Genomic DNA, 20,545 nt, shown 5'->3' with positions numbered 1-20,545 from the left:
GAATACTTAAAACATTTCAGAAACATTATAAACAAATTAAGGATAAAGCAAATGTACTTACAGGTAGCTTAATCTTGAAGGTATGATCCTCATTTTGAAGTTGTTTTGAAATAGTAGAAACAAATGAATGGCCTGATTGTCCTTGAAGATTATTTAAAATATGACAAATTTGCCCCTTCTGCAATTGAAATAGTTCAAGAATCCCTCAGTACCTTTGCAGGAGATAGCGGTTCTTATCTGACAAACAACTGAAGGGAGATACTGTTCAGCCCAGTTGCAACTGTCGTAGTATTTTTATTTCTTCTTAATCCTTGCGTTAGAATAAGGTGAAATATTATAATTTTCAGCAACCCACAAAAAACGAACAATTGAGAAGATAAGAGTGACAGGAAAAAAGAAAATATCTATCAAATCAATGTCTTTGAAGACAGCGGAGAAATAATCCGTTTTAAGACAAGGATCATCCAATGTTATACTCTCTCCCCCCTAACAGGTTTAATTCATTGACAGAATGGGACGTTGATTGTTCACAAAAGCGTCAAAGTCAATTTATATCAATAATTTAAAATTATATATAAATAAAAAACGTGGACAACGTGTAGCCACCAGAAGCACCTTTCAGAGCTGGACGAAACGCTTGATGCCGAAAATGCAGAGAAGAGCGTACAAAAGAAATAAATACGCATATATAAAAACCTCCAATGTATTTCCCCAGAGTTAGTTGCAGTAAGTACTGTATTTTACGTGTCACGACCACACTGAAAAAAAAATCTTTCCCAGAGAAAAATCCTTGGCGAGGCGTTTCTGTTTGGTGAAGCACTTCTTTTTCTACTGTCCTGATAAAATTTGTTAGGATCCTGTAGTGATTTTCCTTGAAGTCGGTCAGTAGTGGCAGAGTTCGCAATCCCGTTTGGTAATAGTAGCCCTGGGTGATGTTGCTTCTGTGAGCAGCAGTGTTAGACTGAGTCCTTATCCAGTCCCTATCCCCTCCTCTACTCCCATTCCAGTCTCCAATGTCAACCCCCTGTTCACGCCTGCACCCCTGATTAAAATGGTAGGAAGATCCTCGGTACCAGCCTCCTTTTCTTTCGCTCTAGAACAATAGCTGCCCCCAATCAAAATATACCTTCACCTGCACAAAAGCGAACACTTCAGTGAAAACGGGAGGAGCTATAACATATCCAAAATAAAAAAATCCGCATGTAGGTAAAACGAAAAAATACAAAGGCAATGCTTTCGAATGAAACCTGAAAAGATACACTTTTTTGTGAGTGTGACAGAGGGATTAGATGGACGTTCGCTAGATAAAATAACATCTTTTACGACGGCGATACATTTGACTATAAGCCTAAATAATGGAAAATCTTCCAAACGGGAGTGAAAAAATGTAGCCTAATTTGAAAACTTTGGGGAAAAAAGGCACGTTTCGAGCCTTATCTTATATGGCTGACTTTAAAACTTGACAAGTTTAAGCTTTTTTGTTTGAAGTATCAAAAAAAGAAAAGTACATGTAATTATGAAGGTCTGATGAATTTTAAAAGAAAATAATGATGCACAGTTGATGCAGAAACACTTTGATAAAGCCGACTTGTGTATTGGGGTGACGTTACCAAAGAAATGTGTGAGACGTATTAAAGGGATTACAAACGTTACAGCTTTAAAAAACAACAACACTCACGCCTCCCCAGGAATATCACATTCTCAACTATTTAAATTGCCCTGTTCTCGCCTCGTCTTTTCACATTTTCCAAGACGCTTGCTGGAGCTCCAAAATGATACGAGAAACGCAGAACAATCCAAGGAGAACGGTTATTAAAAACACATTAAGGGGAAAAGGACCCAATTCTAAATCCCCAATTATATAAAGTTTCCATCCAGTGTAATCTAGTGTCTTTGACACTAGTACTCTCACACTTCGTAATCAGGACTTAATTCCATACCACTCACTATTGATAAGGCTTATCCAAATTTGTAGCTTGTCTATATCTATAGGACAGGCAAAGAGTAGAAAAGAAGCTTTGTCGTTCAATAACTCGATAGCGTTCATATGCTTCACGTCAAGGAAAATGAAACGCTGTATGAGGGCCACGGGTAAATTAAGATACATTATGCAACTTTTTAATTTTTTTCATTGAGAGACTCTAAATTTTCAAGAAAAACGACATTAACTTTAAACTACCATTTTATTAAGGAAAGTTATCATTGCTTCTTAAATGATGGCTCAGGTCATGATGAATGTATCCATGATTGTTCTGTTTTTTTTTTTAAATACTGCAAGCCAACCCAGACGGTTTTGTTTAATAACTCCTCTAGCTAAATGACGGGCTGCAAAGTTGATTTAATCAGAGCGATGTGGCTTTTAACGGCCTTTTTTACCCTCGTTAACATCTATTATTCTCGTAAAACCAGAAGCCAATAGTATTGTAGCCTTACCAAAACAACGATTAAGCCGATTAAATTTAAATGCGTTTATTAAGAATACTTATACCGCAATATTTATATGAATTTATGAGGGGTTGTAACCATTTTTGCAACTTCTTTTTCAAAAATGAGAAATTATATCTTGCATAAGAATTCAGCACAGCTGAACTTCCGTCATTAAGTATGCTCAAATGTTTTTTTTTTAATCCACGACCTTTACAATTAAAGCAGCACCATATATACATTTTGCTATTTTAAACAAGGATCTTCAAACCTTACACTTACCAGAGGATTTATGAGTAATATTATATTCTTTTGAAAAAAAAATCCTATATAAACAATATTTTCAAAGTTAGATTTGCCACGTTCAGTTTGATATGTTGTATGTAGCGAATTTCGTTCTATTCTACTGTGTGAACACAGGTAATAATTTCTAGCTTCCTTAAATTGAAAAGGCTGAACCCGCGCGGACCAACTTCGGAGAACAAAACACCACTACCTTTCATACAGACCTGAGAACCGGCCAGTTCGTCTTTTTAAGATCCTATTCTCCTAGACTCTTGTGCCTAGCTGATTGGCAGGGATGAAGTTTACTGTAAACCTGCGATGTGTAGCTCCTGCTTCGTTCGCTGCTGTCCATCTTTTCTTTATCTTATCAAAGCCTATTATTGCCATTAACATTTTGTTTCCTAAATGAGAAGAGCTATCTTTTCACCGACTGAAAAAAAGTAACGAACGCCTGTCAATTTAGCGCAACCCTATAAGGTCCACAAAAGTAATTTTTGACCCCCAAAGCAACTAAAGCTGGCACCGTTCAGCACCCATTAAATGTCCTTCAGGACGGAGTGTTCAAATTGAAAGACATCGGTTAGTCTACTTTTGACAGATCGCTGGTAATCAATTATACCAAAGACTGCAATGCCCGAGATGCAAATTGCTCTTTGCAGGTACTCGAGTTAATTAAACACCTATTTGCAAAGAAAGACAAACATGCAGGTACCATCTCTTCTCGTCTTTGTAAAGAAAGGCTGGAAACTGGGACTCCCAGTTTCGTTCTCTCGCACAGAATACAGGGCTTGTATCTTTATTATCTGGCATTGCCGAGTTACTTGTGACTGTTGCTGATTTCAGCTGTTCAGCTGGTTATGCGAACACATGAAAAGCGCAAATACATCTAGCGTTGTAGAGCGTGAATGACGGTATGAGAGGGATCATAAAATTAAAATTTCTACATACCCCTCCGGGAGACGAAAACGCAAAGAGCTCCGCTAAGTTTAATTAGAATTATTTTAAGAAATCTAAACTCTTATCAGCTCTGAAACAGATGTGCAACTCCCCACCAACACAAATAAAAAATATAAGTTTGATATTTTACTTTCACTATTATCTCCAAGAGTAATGAATACAAACCAATGAAAGCAATTCTAAAGCCTTGTTTTAATACTGCACATCATTTTGATTCTAGCTTCCCCCTCCCCCGATACCGTTTTATAAAAAACATGATTGAAAATACACTTTATAAATTGTTTTGAAGAACCTTATTTTACAAATCATACAAATTGCGCGTCTTTAGTTTCTGGGACAGAAAAGGCAAATAATTACAGCAAATTCAACAACGCCATAGGCTCCCCTTTTTAAATGTCTTTAAGGTCATTTTAAAACAAAAAAATAATACTGCTAATAAATTGCAACGCTATATTCTTTCCATGCATAAAAAAAAAAACAAATCTTGGGCGGTGTGTGTAATGCTGAAAGCTGGCTCTTGAGCTCAACTCTAGAGCTGCAAAGCATGTAATGTAGAAGTAATTAAATTAACCTTTAGATCACGCGTACTTTGTTAACCTAGCTGCTGCTCCGCCCCTAGGCCGCTAACTAACCTAAATGTGGCTTGAAATTATTTGGATAACTAACAGATGTGCATTTCACATAGCACAATAACACAATACAAATTAAAAAAGTAGCTTTGTACAAATACACTTAGTTTACACGTTTACGTATTGCCATATTTAATGTTTGTTCTAATTAAGATATTGATATGTACAGGATACATTATTATATCTTTAATTGACAAACATACGGAATTTTTATATTTTTTAACCTTCTGAATGCGAAAAGCAGAGAATACATTGACAATAGTACGTCTTCACTTTTTACAAATTTATCATGATAATTGATTAGAAATGTAAAAAAAATGGGATGTGAACAAAACAGCAATGATAATGCAGTGAAGGGAAGTTGCTTAGTCATCAGAATTCCTTTATGTAAACGAGGCACTCGTGAGAAACGCAGTAATAAAGATTGTCCGCCAGAGGGCAGAAGTAATCCCTATTGCGTAAACGTTTAGATAATATCCGATAAGCGGTAACTCGTCAATTAAAATGATTTTGCTTCAGTTATGGATGAGTGCTAGTTTTGTAGCCTGAGATATCAAACGCGTTAGACCAATATATATATATATTTTAAAACAAAACATCACAAAAGACACCATGGCCCCGCGTCAGGAAAAGCAGATTAAGAATGGATGCATAGATCAGAAAAACAAATGCACTCCCGACGCCTTTTTAATAAGTAGTTCATATATACGTAGTGCCTTTACCTTTCTCTATAAAAACAGGTGGGTGGCCCACATCACACAATGTTGACTGCTACCACATTCGATGGGAGGAGTGTTAGGGCCGTGACAGGGCCTTGTTCTTTTGATTTTATGACAGTAGTGAGAGGTAAAAAGGGTGTATGTAGGGGAGGGGGATTTGCCAGTCACTTGGGAAGTCCTGAAAGCATTCCCGAAATCAAACAAGACTCAAGGCCTACACATTGGCCTCTTCTTCCTCTTTCAAGAATTGCTTTCTTTTAAAGCCCCAGTTTTGTTTTTTTGATGTGTACGTTTTTTTCTCTCTCTCTCTCTTGAAGTGGCCCGATATTAATGGCCCATTCAAAAGTCAACACTCATGCTCCATGGCTGAGCACTTCTGCATAGCCTGAGGCTGGGCCGGGCTCCCCATTAACCCCAAAAGCAGCCGCTCTGCTGCTCCATGGCTAACCTGTCCAGGATGACTAACATGGGAAATGGGTTTTCTTTTCGACCCACAGCACATAAAGCACTCAAAGGTGGGTGTGCGGGGGGTGGGGGTGGGCTCCTGAGGTAGAGACTTTCACACACAACGAACAGAAGCAAACACTAGCAATTCTCAGCGCAAATAAGCCCTAATGAAGATTTCCCACCCTCACGATATGTCAGTGCTAACCACAGACTGCACAGAAACTGCGCCTATCATGAAGAGATGCTCGATTGAATCACAATTGATTCAGCTCCATGACAGTGAATGCTCTGGAAAAAAAACCCCAGCTCCTTAACATCTTTGTCTAAAGCGTTTCACTCATTTTATTTCGGTTAAAAGCTAATCTGAAAGGAGAATAAAAACTTGGCAACAGTTCCTATGTACAGTCTGGGATATTCCTGTGGACCTCTTCGGTAACCATTAAAACCCCTCTGCCCCAGCGCCCACATCGGCTGGTTCAAGAACTTTCTGATTTCAGACATCATTAAGATCAAATGGGCTGTTAAAGTGCGAATGGTTTCACAATCAGGCGTGTTCTGTCAGAACTCTTAAAAAACAAGTCAGAGTTTGCTGTCGGACCGAAAACCAAAAGCCGGTAACAAAAATAATTGCTGCAGGCCACCTGGCCACGTGGAATGTAAGAACTGGAGATGATGTGGTGCCGATTAGTTCCTCTGTATCTCTGGCATGGTGGAAGGAGATGGGAGACTAATTTTACCAAGGGCTTCAGAATTAGGTGGCCTTGGATTGGCTACCACTCAAAATAAGGGCATTTCGCATTTCAGTGTTTGAGTGGAATCGGCGTGGAAAACTAAATACGGCTGAAGTGAGACTGTAAGAACAGTTACAACTGAAAGGAGGCCATTCGACCCATCTGGTCCTTTTGGCAGTTTGTGGCTAATTGATCCAAGGATCTCTTCCAACTGTTTCTTGAAAAACGCCAAAGTATCCGTTTCATTAGCCTGGCTGGCTGGGTAGTTTGTTCCATACTCCCACAACTCTCTGGGTAAAGGGTAGTGAGAGTATGGAAAAAAACTACCCGACCATGTTGTTAGGAGATGGAGAAGAAAAGATGAGTAAAATGAGTACATCTAATTGGGTTAGCTTATCAATCAACTGTATCCTGGGAAAAGCTAGACGTGATATGAAAAAGAAAATCAAGAAAACATTAAAATGAGAAAACGTAATGCAGACAGATTTCTAGGTAAAATATTTTTCCATTTGTCCTATGACAACAGAAGACCAGTGGACTGCAGGTCAAGTATCATTTCACATACACTTTTTGTCATACTTCATACTTCATACACTAGGAACCTCCACCAATGAATGAAATCAGTCTTTCCTAACTGTCTAAAGAACAACTGCGAAGTCAGGAGAAATTATTGGTAATTTCAAAATATCTTAAAGGATTTATGGTAAAGAGTTACAGGAAATGTGGATAAAAAATAGCCTTTATGCACAATGAAAGTATCTGGAAAGTTCAGAGTAGCCGGTTTCTAAGAGAAACATTTCAAGTTCCGTTCACTGTTGAACATTTCAGGGGAGTTTTGCTATCAGCTCCAGCGGGTGTCCTGCTGGACGCTGGAGAAACTATGTGCAGGGTTTTCATGGTAAATTAACACCACACCACGGCTGATAGAGCCAAGGTGCAGTTCTGAAAGTGAAGACAACACAAATGTGATCAAGATGTCACACTACATGCCACCAGTGCTTTTATGGCTGCAGCCCCTCCTTGTTCAGCCAATGGAATGTAGTGTGTTTAGACGAGGGAGGGGGCAATTCCAGGTGGACCCCCCCCCCCCCCAAAGAGAAACTATTTTGAATCCCCATTCCATGGAAGTCCCACACTCCACACAGTCTGCATGACAGATCCATGCAAACATAGGCAACAAAGAGCGGGCACTTCCGACACAACAATACCCACAACCTTGCATTATATATACTGTACATACATCTGTACAAATCCTGACTCCAGGCCAGCGCTACACAGCCTTGTGTCTTGGTTGACAGGCTCCTAGACTGCTCTTTTCTCCAGCTCTGCTTTAAAGTCAGGTCTGGGTTTCATACGTACTGCTTATTTTTGACATCTAGTTTCTGTGTAGTGGAGTCTTGTCAGGCTCAACAGACAAACTGAAAGAAACCAGCTGGAAGCAAATGTTTCAAACATAGGTTTTCTCCAGGGTTTTAATAGTGGAAAGCAGCCTTGTTTACCAGTTTTAGCTTTAATTTTGACAGATGATGTCATCAGGACAGATTTTATATAATCTAAAAGTGCACCTTTTTTCAGGAAGACAGCAAGTACAGTGCTCATTCTGGAAAGGCCTGGGTATGGCTACCCTACTGGAGAGAGGGGGACAGAGGCAGGGTGTAGGCTCTTGCTGCGTGAGGCTGTGATGGATGTCAATCCAGAGGGGGTTAAGAGAGGGCAGGCCAGGCCCTGTGCCGGGCTGCAGGTCTCTGGCTGCCCACTGCTTGCCTTCGGGGCCTGATTGCACTTCCAGAAGGCCTGATCTGTCAGGTCACCAGGACACACACTGAGGGAGGAGGGCTGTCTCTCCTCAGTGGGGGCACGGTAAGCACAAGGCATGTCAATGTCGGTTTCAGCCTGCTACTAATGACACAGCAGACTGATCAGTCTCAAAATATTCAAACCACAGTTTGATCCACGTTTCGTTAAGTGACACACATAAAATATTTATGAAAAAAAAGGATACAGCAGTCTACAACATCTGATGCAAGGCAGGGCCATATGTTGTGACAAGTATCCTAGCAGGTTACAGTACAGAAACAAAGCAAAAAATGCACTATTAATCTAAAGAGATTTTTTAGGATTTTGTATAGTATAATCGAAAAGAGAAGCCGTTATCCAATCAGGTCTGTGGTATTACAGAACTCATTAACCAGCCATGTTGATGAAGGTGACACTCAACTCCTTCTTGTAATTATTTTAATATTCTTATGTTTTTAAACTAAAACTAAGGTTCTTTCATTTCATATCCTGAGAACTGTCACTTAATAAAAATCATAATAAATACCCCTTAATAATAATCAAACTTATTTTTACCAGCCAAATCTTACATCGATAACTGACTAAAATATGAAAAAAGTCAGCTTCTAAACTAGATGATTATTACCATTTTACTGAAAATCCTACTTACGGTCATAGGTCTTGTAACAAGCAACTGCGGAAATAATATGAGAATTCCCTAGGTACTGTTTATCTTCACCCTTTTACTGATACTCATAAGGAAAAAAGAGCTCTGTGAGACTCTTCCACAATCAGTTCAATTACAATGATCTAATTAAAATGGAAGAGTTGGAAAAATCTGCCTTTTACAATGTGCATGTTTTGTAAAAAAAAGATAAAAACTCACATTTATCTCTGGCAGTTGTCTATCTCTGCACCGATACGTTACTGATGAAACTGACATTACTCAGGGTCAGACTCTGATTAGGCAGAGGCAGAAGCAGAGGAAACATCAGTGAAAGAAATTTGGAGGGAAAAATATGAGATGTTCCAAGAATAATTCCACAGAGGCTCTCTGTCATTCAAAGGCTGTTTTCAGTTTATCTTCTCCTTCTCACAGCCTTATGCTGCTGCAGTTTCGAAGACACAATGCCACTGGTGATCATTTTTGACATTGATCTTTAACACTGGTTACAGGTGGTAGAGGCAGAGGAGATTGTCTGAAAATTCATGACGGAAAAGTTTCAAACCTTTACAAACCTTTTTAAAGGCCTTGTGGGGGGGGCAAGGCTCAAGGGACCTAAGCTAATTGCGTCCAGCAGGAATACTGGGAAACCCCATCTGAAGAAGAGCTCAAGATACCGTACATCCCAACCTGTCCAGAAAATAAAATATTTCAGAGCTGCTTGCTTCTTTAAGACAAGATTATGGAAAATGATTTGCTGGTGACCATTTAGTGAATTGTAACATCTAGAGTGACGAAGAGCCGGGTCTTTTCAGTAGTAAAAGAAACTGCTTTACCCCGTTCCGCATGGCTTTTCAGTCCGCCCTTGAGTAAACATCTCATGTGCCCAGTATTTTAAATTTCACGTGATATCCTTTACTATATTGTCCTGAGAATCCACTCGACAGACCTAGTTCATTTAGTGATTTCTGGTGGATTGGTTTCAGTCCCACTTTTAGTCCCACATGGAGTGCTGTGGAAGCTTTATATGATACTAAAACAGTCTGGAGCAGAAAAAATTTAAACATTTTTAAAATATTGTCCTTGTGTAGTAATTGCTTCCAATTCCTTAAACCAGCATATAGTATGGTATCAGATGGAAATGTAGAGGATTGAGGGTCTCATGGGCAGTTTCTCAGTGTGATTTCTATTCACACCCAGTATCTAGCATTAAAAAAATATTAATTGACAATTTCCCGACCACTGACACATTTCTTTCAAGGCATTAGCACAGGAAAGTTTTTTTTCTTCATAAAATCCTTGTACAATTTTATTTCCAGATTGCCTCTTAGGCCGTTAAACTTTTACACACCTCCAACATTAAAATGTTTCTGCATAATAAAAAGAATGTGTTTACATATAAAAAGTATCATTCTAGTTTTACAGCATTACAAAATTCAGTGATTACTCTGAATTACAAATGTATGTGTCAAAGGTTGCAAAGCATTTTTCTGAAGGTCTTTTTAAAATATGGAAATTGATATAAATACAGATATTTATTTTTATGGGTAAGACATTGATAAGCATATACCAGAATCTGTCTTTCTATTGTTAGAAAATAAAATGATTCAGAAATACACCATAGTTGTAGTCAGCATGTCAAGAATTAAACAACATGTTTTGAGAAGGCTGGCCTCATAGCAGGTGTACAGCACATCACCCTGTCTGGTTGTCTCTCCACTGCTATGTCAAAATGACCCTCAATTACTGAGCTCATTATAGGTTTTTTAAAATCCTATCCATATGGAAAAGGACTCCACCTGGAATACACTTATAAAAACCTGTAGATGTAGATGCATAATCCTATTCCCTAATTACAAACCTGTGGTAGTTTCACAGCCCCATTGGGTTAATGCTGAGATGGTGTTCGTTTTTATGATTGAAACACATGTAAGTAATAAGTATCCCATATGAACGAGTAATTCAATATGGTTTTAGCATTGACCATCTCTCTGCCTGCCATTGTACGCAATGTAAAATTGTCCAATTTGCGATTACAACTTGTGACGAAAACATTCTCTCATTTATGAGGTTGTAAAACTAACAGCAGTCCAATGAGGGACTGAATGTCTTGAATTAAATTTACGCTTTATTTTGTTTGTAATTTCAAGGGTTGTTTAATTGCATGAGGATAAAAAGGTCGTTTTTTAATACAAACCTGAACAAGTTTTGCAAAAAATAGGCTTATTTATTCAAATTCAAAACAACATATAAAAATACCATCATGGATTATAGTACTTCAAAGAGTACTGTTTCTTCTACTTCTGTAATCCTTATTATTTTATTTAATTCCCATTATAATTAATTTAGTTCACTACATTTGTATTATAATTGTTATTTTTGACAGACTTTTTAAACTGTAAAAAAAGCTCAGGGTGCTTCACCACAAGATGTTAGCGTAAAGAAGAAAAATGAAATGTCTGAAATGGGCTTGAATGTGGCAGGCCCGGCTCTGGAAATGGGATATGTCAGGCCTGCTGAGGTTAACGCTGGCTTCTGGGTGGCCATTAGGAGGCTGTCATGCCTGTCAGGAGTTGAAGGCCACAGTTATCCAGTGAACAAGGCCTGTGCTGCCACCTGACTCCTGTGGGTTTCCACACAACCAACCGCACAGACAGACACAGCCTGAGATGCCTACACCGCACCCACTGACCTGAGGTGAGGGGTTACACTGTCAAGTCAGTGCATCCTTCCAGCTTATTTATAAAGTCACAACAGACTGACACATTTCCGCACTTCGAAATGTGTTTTTCTTTTTAGGCAATTTCCACATTTTTAGGAAACAGTAAGCTAAAATTTGTGTAAAGACGGCCTGCATTACTTTGTATAAACTTCCACTAGAAACACCTTTGTGAGTTTCTGTTTAATTGAAGAGTCATGCAAGTGTACTGCTGATGCTATATAAAAAATGATGCCACAATCAAGAAAATAATGAATTAAAAGGACATTGTAAATGCAAGTGAATTCTCTCAGGATGTACAGTATATTCTCATTCTTTATGATTCATACTGAAAACAACTATAAAATGAGAATGGTAGCACATCCCAAGAACAACTTCTTGGTTTTTAGATACTCACCAAATATTGGTTCAAAATGTACATTAAGACTCTTTTACCTAAAACAGAGCTAATGCTTAACACTCCTTATTGTTTTTATGATATTTCACAATGACTTTAGCATGTTTTTTTAATCTGTTAGAGAACAGATTTACAAGAGTTTATACAATCCTGTTAACATAACTTAAGTCATCACGAAGCAAGGTAAAGAATGTCTTGTGTTCTTTGCTGTGATGTCAAATTCAGGCACTTGGCAAAAACAAAACCTCCCAAAAAAAAGAAAAGGGGAAATGAAACTGGAATTTCACCTGAGAACTAATAGGTAGGGGAAACTGTGAGCCAAACTTTATAGTTACTAGTTTGGACGTAGGCGTGAAATATATTCGTGTCTGCTACAATTACTCAAGAATATCATCATATTTTTAAGGTTATCAATTAAGAGCCTCAAAGCTATGGAAAAAAAAAATCTGGCGAAACTACTAGGCTGATTTCTAGCAGGGGCCTGTCCTGTGGTTTTAAAAAAAGACTTAGATTAATTGTATGATGTCCAGGACCTGCAGTACTGTAGAGACCGACGTGGGGGTGGGGTGAAGCGAACAATACGCAGGAGCTGTACCCCTCCAAGGGAGGACAGTGAGAAACGGTCTCTAGCCGAGTGGCGGAGAACTCTGGCCAGACATGGGAGGTAGAAAACTGATCCAGCACAGACCAGACCACTGAGCAGTACAAGATTTCCACCTGGAAATGTCCTGCAAAAGGTGAAAGACCAGCTAGTGATGAATTTGGATAAAAAAGCTAAGATGGTTGGTGACATTCACCTCTTTGTATTGCCAAAACAGCAGCTGATAAAAGAAGATGCATGAGGTAAGGAGCTCTTGGGTGAGTGTACTCCCACAGAGGGAGTGGAAGAAATCTAGGAGCTCACATGGTTGAAATGGAATGGTGTTGCGAAACCATCTGGTGACAACTTTAGCTTAACTTCTCAGTGAAGCCCTCTTGTCTGGTTTTAAGCCAGAGCTATTTTCGCTTAAGAAGGGCTTTTAGAGACGAGGAATGTGACTGTGCCCAAGTGTCCCCAACAGATCTTTTGCTGACATGAGGCTTAACTGGCAGAGTCCGCAGGTTTTCACACTGTAAAGCGACAGCACGCTACAAGCAGACTTTCCTGGCATTACCATCTGATTAAACAGGTTTCAAACAGGCTATTTTCCTGCCAACGTTAGTCAGCACAAAATAAAATCAGGAAAACAAGGCAAATAAAACACTCTTTATGTGAGGGGTAACTGTGCCCTCACCATACTGGTAACTTTAAAGTCCAGGTATCAGCTAAAATCTAGAGAAGCAGAAATGATTGTGGGAGTGATTAAATTACACGGGTTCTATGATAGGCTAGTGATCTGACCCCTCTTTGTTGCAATAGAAGTAAAAACTATATATTTTGTAACATGATGGACATGGACCATGTTCTGTAGAAGCCCTCATTTAGAATGCACTGTACAGAGAACAAAGGAGAAAGTTTTGTCTATTATTTTTCAGTCTGTGAAAGTGAAGGCTTGCTACTTAACCCTATGTAATGCCCCCTCTTTCCATCCATGTGGAGGCCTGGTATTACTTCTGTATTGATCTACCATCAGTCTGTGTTCAGTATGTGTAGATCTAAGGACAAATGGGTGTTCTTGGAATAATTATTCCTGGTTCTGCTGCAATTAAAATTACATTTAAAACACAGAGGTATACTACAGCCAGAAGGCAGCAAAGTATGGACTCCCAACAGTGGAGTCTTGCATTACAAAATTATGCTGGTGGCCAGGATGCAGGAAACACATAGCTATACATCCATCTATCTACATAGACATCCATCTATTTTCATGATCATGTCAGACTGAGGCCTGCTGTCCAGTTGCAGAATACCTCTGGATTGAAATCACTCCAAGTGCTGCCCGGTTTTTAGGATTTTCTATTCCAGGTTGCTGTGGTCTGGGCTGTTTTTCCCATTTGACTGTGCTAATACAATCCGTAAAGTCAGCACGGTGCAAAGACAACATCAGTACAGGCTGTAAAATCTTTGGCAAGCAAGTGTTCACTATTTCTTAGAAGAGGAGTGACTGAATGTCTGAAACAGCTAAGAACAGACTCAATTTACAGAGGTATTATTCCTCAGGCTAACGCAGAACTTTAAAAAACACACAGTGCCATATGAAAAGAGGGGGCACTTGTATGACTTGGAGTGGAAAGGTAGAGATTAGAGTGGTGGGAAAGAAGAATATGGATTTATGGGTGGAGGAGGGGCAGAAACAAGTTAATTCATTTTTACTAATATGTAAGTCATCCTGATTAAATCTGTTTTTGCACCTTGTGCTATTGGATACTATAACTGTGTATATGGAATATTCTATCTCACACCTAAACATGATTTTGTATGTTATTTTTTTAGACACAAATTAGCAAGAAATATCTAAATATATTCTGTGACCCTCTCTGCTGTTTATACCAATATTTTGTATGTTATGATAATGCAGTTGCTATACATAATTTCAGTTATAAACACCTAGATAACCTTAAACAAACAAAAGAGTTAGTAACAAGCACAATAAGTATTAGCACAATAATAATGTAACAGCCTGGACTCAGCCTCATAGGACTAAGTAAAGATATCCCTCAGTGTGTGAAACTGGCTCAGATGTGAGCTCTTAGCATGTCAGAATAGTATTTTAAGGAGCAGTAGAGAAATTTGGGCTATTAGACCCTTGGGATAAAGTATTTGTGAGTAGTACGGGTAAATCAGTCACAAAGGTTGGACATATTAATCAGCATTATATAGTGTTTTATATAAATTAATATTGCTCTGTAGATTCCATGCACTTTCATTTCACACATATAAAGACTTTCTCCAGTCTACATCTTTTACATGTGTACATGTGGAAATGTAACTGTCAGTTTAATTGTTTTTGCAGTCACAAACTGCTCAACTGCTCACAAACTGTTTTGGGAAAGGGAATATAAAAAGCTTCTGACAACACTTTATCAAAAACAAGTGCTTAAGTGATGTTCTCTTTTAAAGCGAAAGAAAAATAGGCATGGAGGAAATGCGGTGTGGGAAACGTAGAACTGAAGCATTTCTGTACCTGTTCAGGTATATAAAAGGCATATGAGGACACTGAATGTATGTGGCTAATCTATTTCTTATGCCTTTAGGCATTACAGTTTTGAAGATGCATATACGTGATGTGATAAGCATACAAACATCTATATATAAAACCTGCAACACAAATTATTTCCCAAACACTCACATCATTATCACCAATGGTAGAAACATTTTAGCAGAGAAGCAACAAAAATATGTAACTTAATATTTTACATTTTTGTAGTTAAAATTGAGACAAGGATGTTTGTATTTTTCTGTGGATTCACATAACCATCTTGCTCTATTCTTTAAAAAAGTCTTATGTGAGGGAATACTGGATCCTCACTAACTGACCATTTTGCATATACTGTACTCTACAGCAAACACTGCTTATTCAATCTATTGGAAGTGTTCTGCTGTCCCACAAGAATCATACATGATTGCCAAACAATCATAAGCATAAAATGTGGAGGTTCTAAAATTAGGATATTTGAGCTTCTTAAGTGAAGAGCTTGAAAACTTGAACAGAACCAATGTGGTAGTACAGGCAAACACACTTTATGTGCTCTGGCCTGTCCTATGACAACCGTCCTCGTAAAAGCTACATTCCGCAATAAAACCAAAGCTAACTGTAGTAAAGCACTGTTAAGGGGAAGCATGGTGAAGTACAGAAAAGTATATTAAAGTGCAGTTAAAAGCAGATGGTAAAAGCATTGTTAGCATGATTAAAGCCTGGTGGTCTGCCAAATTACCATGCCAAATATGGAGTCTTTCAGTCATGGTATGGGAAAGGTTTGTTTTCTTATGTTTGAGGGAATTTCAGCTAAAATTGGTCAACTGTCTCCTGGACAACAGGCCAAAATGTAATTTAGCATATGTCATGAAGCTTCCAGATTTGAACTAGGCCACTAAATAGACTTGGTCACATCTCAGTAAGTGACCATAATTTCCCACTACTAGCCTGATGCTGAACTTTCAGTATTCATTCTGCCACACAGACATATTTATTACAGGCTACTATTTACACCATAATTATGCAAGATTATACCTTTTTGAATTACTGTATGTCCACACAACAATGGGTATCTCCATAAAGACTCAGATTTTAGTCTTTATAGGAAATCACAATAAAAACAATATATAAACACCACCATTATTTTAATCATTTGTTTAACTTGGTATGAAATTAGGGGTGGCACCATAGCACAGTGGTAGGGTTCAATTGGAGACTTTGGGTGCTATCTGTGTGGAGTTTGTATGTTTCAGTTATGTTGCTGCACCTCGTGTTTGCATGGGTTTCCTCCTGGTGCTCCAGTTTGCTCTGTGTCTCTGCATGCCCGGCAATGGACAGGTATCCTGTCCAGGGTGTATCCTGCCTTGCACCCATTGCTTGCTGGGATAGTCTCCTGCTCCCCCAAGACCCTGAACTGGATAAAGTGGCTGGAAAATGGATGGAGGGATGGATGGTATATAAAATTAATTTTAGAACATCCTCCTTTCTTTACTAATAAAAAACATACATAGCTGTGAACATTTAAATAGGCAATGACTGTGCTGTCTGTAGTGGATTTATTGAGAAACTATCATGTTTATACTTTAACATACAATGGAATGATTTGTCAATGCTTCCTGTATCATCATAACTAAATTCCTATTATTAGCATTACTGTTAGATAGCCAGGGATCTATATCTTGGGTTGAGTCCACCTTCAGACTTAATTTAGAGTTTCAATTCTTAATTACTTTTTTAATTCTGAGAGGTAGAATTCTTCATTATTGTATAAGGGGAGGAAAAAAAAACTTGAGCTTCTGAATGACAAGCCTAACTGTGGGGATATTACAAAAATAACTACATTTAAAAATCTAAAATTCAAACATGGAAAATATACAAAATGTATGGAAGAGTATTTTATAGAATGATTTCCTTCTTCTCCTGGTCTGCAATAAATGGGGAGAATCTACTGGATACTGATACCTGCCAAACATATATATCCTGCCAGTTTTTGACACCCACTGGGTCTTCTACTCATTTCAAGTGAGCGAAAGAAAAAAACAGACAAACAGAATGAAAAAAAAGAGTCAACTCCATTTAACATGTGGAAAAGTCTGCATGATGTTTATCCTCATGACTGAAGTGAACTCTGTGTAGAGATCCTCTGTGCAACTTGTCGCTGGAAAGGGACTGGACCGGATTTTACAAAGGGCTTTAGTGGTGCGATTAAGGATGTGCTGGAAATGGATGAGGAGAGTGAGAGACAACAGGAAAGCAAAGTTCCATTTTATTCCTAGCCTTTCCTTTTCCCAGCACATAAATTCTTCTGCTTTTCTGCTCCACAAATATTTCCGTGCATTTGGACCAGACGTGAACAGCTTTACAGCCGGTACATCAGAGGGCACCTTTGTACCATTTTCAGAAGAATGGGCTAATCAGGACACCTTTCATTTAACAATCAAACTGTCTTGGTACATTTTCACCCCCTTTTGTATCAGAATGGACTACCACTGATCCAGATTATACAGATTGTTTACCACTCTGAAACCATCTCAACAGTCAATGAATGTGGTTTGTCAAGTGAACATTGAGGAATCGTTATAAACTACAGATGGTGCACGACTGATAGAATTCCATGTGGCATTTCCTCTCCTTCAGCTTTGGGAATCAGCTTTCAGAAACACCATCTGACACTCATATAGAACACACCATAGGAAACATACAAAAGCTCATAATGCAAATACATAAAGCAAGAGAAAATAAGAACAAAGAGAGAGACACTGTAATCTTAACAGCTGACATTGAAATGTTCATTTAAGTAAGGGTCCTTAGAGTTGTCTGGATTGAACCAAAATTTAGACCTTCCGCCAAATGGTAGTTATATGTTTTATTATCAGAGGTGACCTTTTCGTTCATCAGAAGCTTCTTGTATCTACTCAAAGTGGGGTTTTAAACCCGTTTCATTTCAAGTATATACAAAACACTGGATCTGAGCTGGAATATCTCTGTAACTGGTTGTGTTACCAGCAGAGCTGAATATCATTCAATGCTTTGAAGCAACAAAACTGGCGCAACTGCTCCTAAACAGCACCTTCAAAACTCACTGTTCCTGACTGGGGAGCCTTCTCTGGGCTCTCTTAATGAAACACCCCAGTAAAAAAAATCCTACTAGTGGAAAACCATCTCTTTCCCTTTGATTCGAATTCTTCTCCTAGCTTTTATACCACTTGCCTCCTGGTTAGGGCGTGATTTACTATCTTGTAAACACATAGGAAGTAGCATTGAAAATGCTTTAACAAAGTCAATAAAAGCAGACGTCATTTCTAGTAATGGGATGTATGTTTTTCCCCTCATGCCTTTCGCGCTCCATCTCTACCCTTTTTTCTTTTGTGCCATGTCAGGCATGGTCCAATGCATTTTGCAGCCCTATCCCCTGGCCCGTTTAAATCTTGTCTTTTTAATCTCTGCCCCACAGGACGCGGAGAACAGCCCCTGGTGCCAAGACAGCAGCGCGAAGCTGGGAGTGAGGGAGGGAACCAAATGTGAACAAGAACACCGACAGACTCAGAGTGAACCAGACCGTGTTTATATGTCCACCAAGCGAACAGCCTGCACTGGACAAAAGGGAGTCGCCGCACAAGAAATAAGCCTTTTTTTTGCTCTACACATATCCAGTTTCAATGAGACACCATATCCTTGGTGTCTGTGTTCAACGTACTTCCATAGCTAGGTTTCTGGAGAAAAACACTTCAAGGAACTGAATAAACAAACATGCCCACCATGCATCTTTATCAATGTCAGAAAATAGCTGGTGAGAGGGTCCTTCAGTGCCGGTGAGAATTCACCCATAACTTCAAACAAGCCTGAGACCAAGTAAAATGTCCACACACTAAGCTGAGCAGACAAATGGATTGACTGTTTTGGAAGCCTTATTTAAAGTTCCATTTGCTGATATCCCTCCCAAGGTTGCTTGTACAAGAATGTTCCAGGTTCCCGCCAGGTTGGAAACTACTTGCCACTTTATGTTGTGGGCCAAACAACCTTGTAACTATTCACAGTAATACCAGAATGCTCTAAACACTGTTACATGCTTGAATTCTGAAAAGCAATGCCAATTTTTCTGTGGCATGCCTTCTATGTGTCATGTTGGCAATGCGTTGGAGAGGAAAGCAGACAAGGATTGGCATTTAAATCGAGGGTCCAAGACAGCCTTATTATCAAATACATGAGGTTAATATTTCTTTTGAAATATTGAAAAATGAAAGAGGCAATTAAAAACAAATATGTTATCAAACGTCACTGATTTTCTTTTTTTCTAGATGACCACCATTTTAAAAATATTTTAGAAGGAGGGATCCCGTACAGCATTTACAGGTGAACTGGACTATAACCTCCTTCCATTCCTTGCTGCATATCAATTTCAGATAAATGTGCTCTATACTTCTACGTTTATAAGTGAACACATATGAGTCCACTGCTCTTGAAGATTTCAGCTGCCCAACTGCTCAGAAGAAAAGAGAATCAAGAGTATCTTTTATGCAGTAGAGATATATTTATGCAGATGTAGAGATATATGTTGAAGCATAACACCCATCACACCCAAATGCTCCTAAACCAAAAGAAGGAAATACTGGAGATGCAGGTAACACAAATTCAACAGCTTCTGTAATTCAACTGGATTCCTTGAAACTTTGGAGGTTCTTAGTTAATCATACTTGAGGAATGTTGTTTTGCAAATCTCATCACTCTGATATATTACTCAGTAGATATAAAAAGTCTAATTTCTTCTGCATGATATTGCTTATCTAACAGAACTTGAAACTACTCAGAGCAACATAAGACAGTTAATAATTGTAAAGATAGGTCCAGAGGAAAATAGCTGTGTATCATGGTAAATCAACTTTCTAAAATTACATTTTCAATATTGATAACAACTATGTGGTCCAACAAATTGATTACCATGGTTTCACAACAAAACACATCATTACTAAGTCAGAAATGATAGATATCAACAGGAAAAACAAAAACTGTGATCTCAGCAATAAAAAACATTATAATAATAATTATTATTTGCACTTATATAGCGCTTTTCTGGACACTCCACTCAAAGCGCTTTACAGGTAATGGGGATCCCCTCCACCACTACCAATGTGCAGCACCCACCTGGTACTCGTCGTACACAAGTACACATTCTAATTTAAAAGTTGTAGATCACATCAATGAGTAATATAGCATTAAAATATAAGCCCCAACACTGGACAGAAATCACTTTGCTTGCAGACCTGTAGAACGGCTTAAGTAAGTATCGTGCTTAAAGTGGATATTTTAATACTTAAATTTCATAGACCATAAGGCTGTTGTCCACTGGGCTTTTCAGCTTTAGTTAGTGTGTACCGCATAGCATGCATATATACTGCATAGCATGCATAGCTAATGTCTTTGCCCAGCCACAGTCTGTTCTAGTGTGGCGCGTAATTCTCTCTCTGTCTGTCTCAAATTTGAATGTCGCCAAAAAAATCTGAATTGTAATTGAATTGTTCTGCACAATAAGGGGTCTCACCACCCACAGAGCCCCCAGCAGCTTCTAAAAAAACAAAACTGTTTCCATTTGGTAAAGCAGCAGAGCAATAGCAATAAATGGAATAGCAGACGTGCCTCTGCAAGTATGACATCACCAACAGGAGAAAAATCCCTAGGTCTGT

The 20,545-nt window shown here is 38.6% G+C and overlaps 1 protein-coding gene across 1 annotated transcript in view; it reads right to left on the bottom strand.

The window, feature by feature from the left end:
* LOC148661635 (fibroblast growth factor 8) overlaps positions 1-17,985 on the bottom strand; it is a 29,401-nt gene extending 11,416 nt beyond the window's left edge. The window contains exon 1 of the mRNA XM_088635658.1: positions 62-17,985. Within this exon, the coding sequence (XP_088491784.1) occupies positions 62-93 (32 nt within the window). The 5' untranslated portion in view covers positions 94-17,985. The remainder of the gene's footprint in view (positions 1-61) is intronic.
* Positions 17,986-20,545: the final 2,560 nt, after the last annotated feature.

This window comes from Lepisosteus platostomus, chromosome 6, assembly GCF_059453375.1.
Source record: "Lepisosteus platostomus isolate fLepPlt1 chromosome 6, fLepPlt1.hap1, whole genome shotgun sequence".
In the NCBI taxonomy this organism is placed as follows: Eukaryota; Metazoa; Chordata; class Actinopteri; order Semionotiformes; family Lepisosteidae; genus Lepisosteus; species Lepisosteus platostomus.
This window is presented reverse-complemented; position numbering and strand designations above follow the sequence as displayed.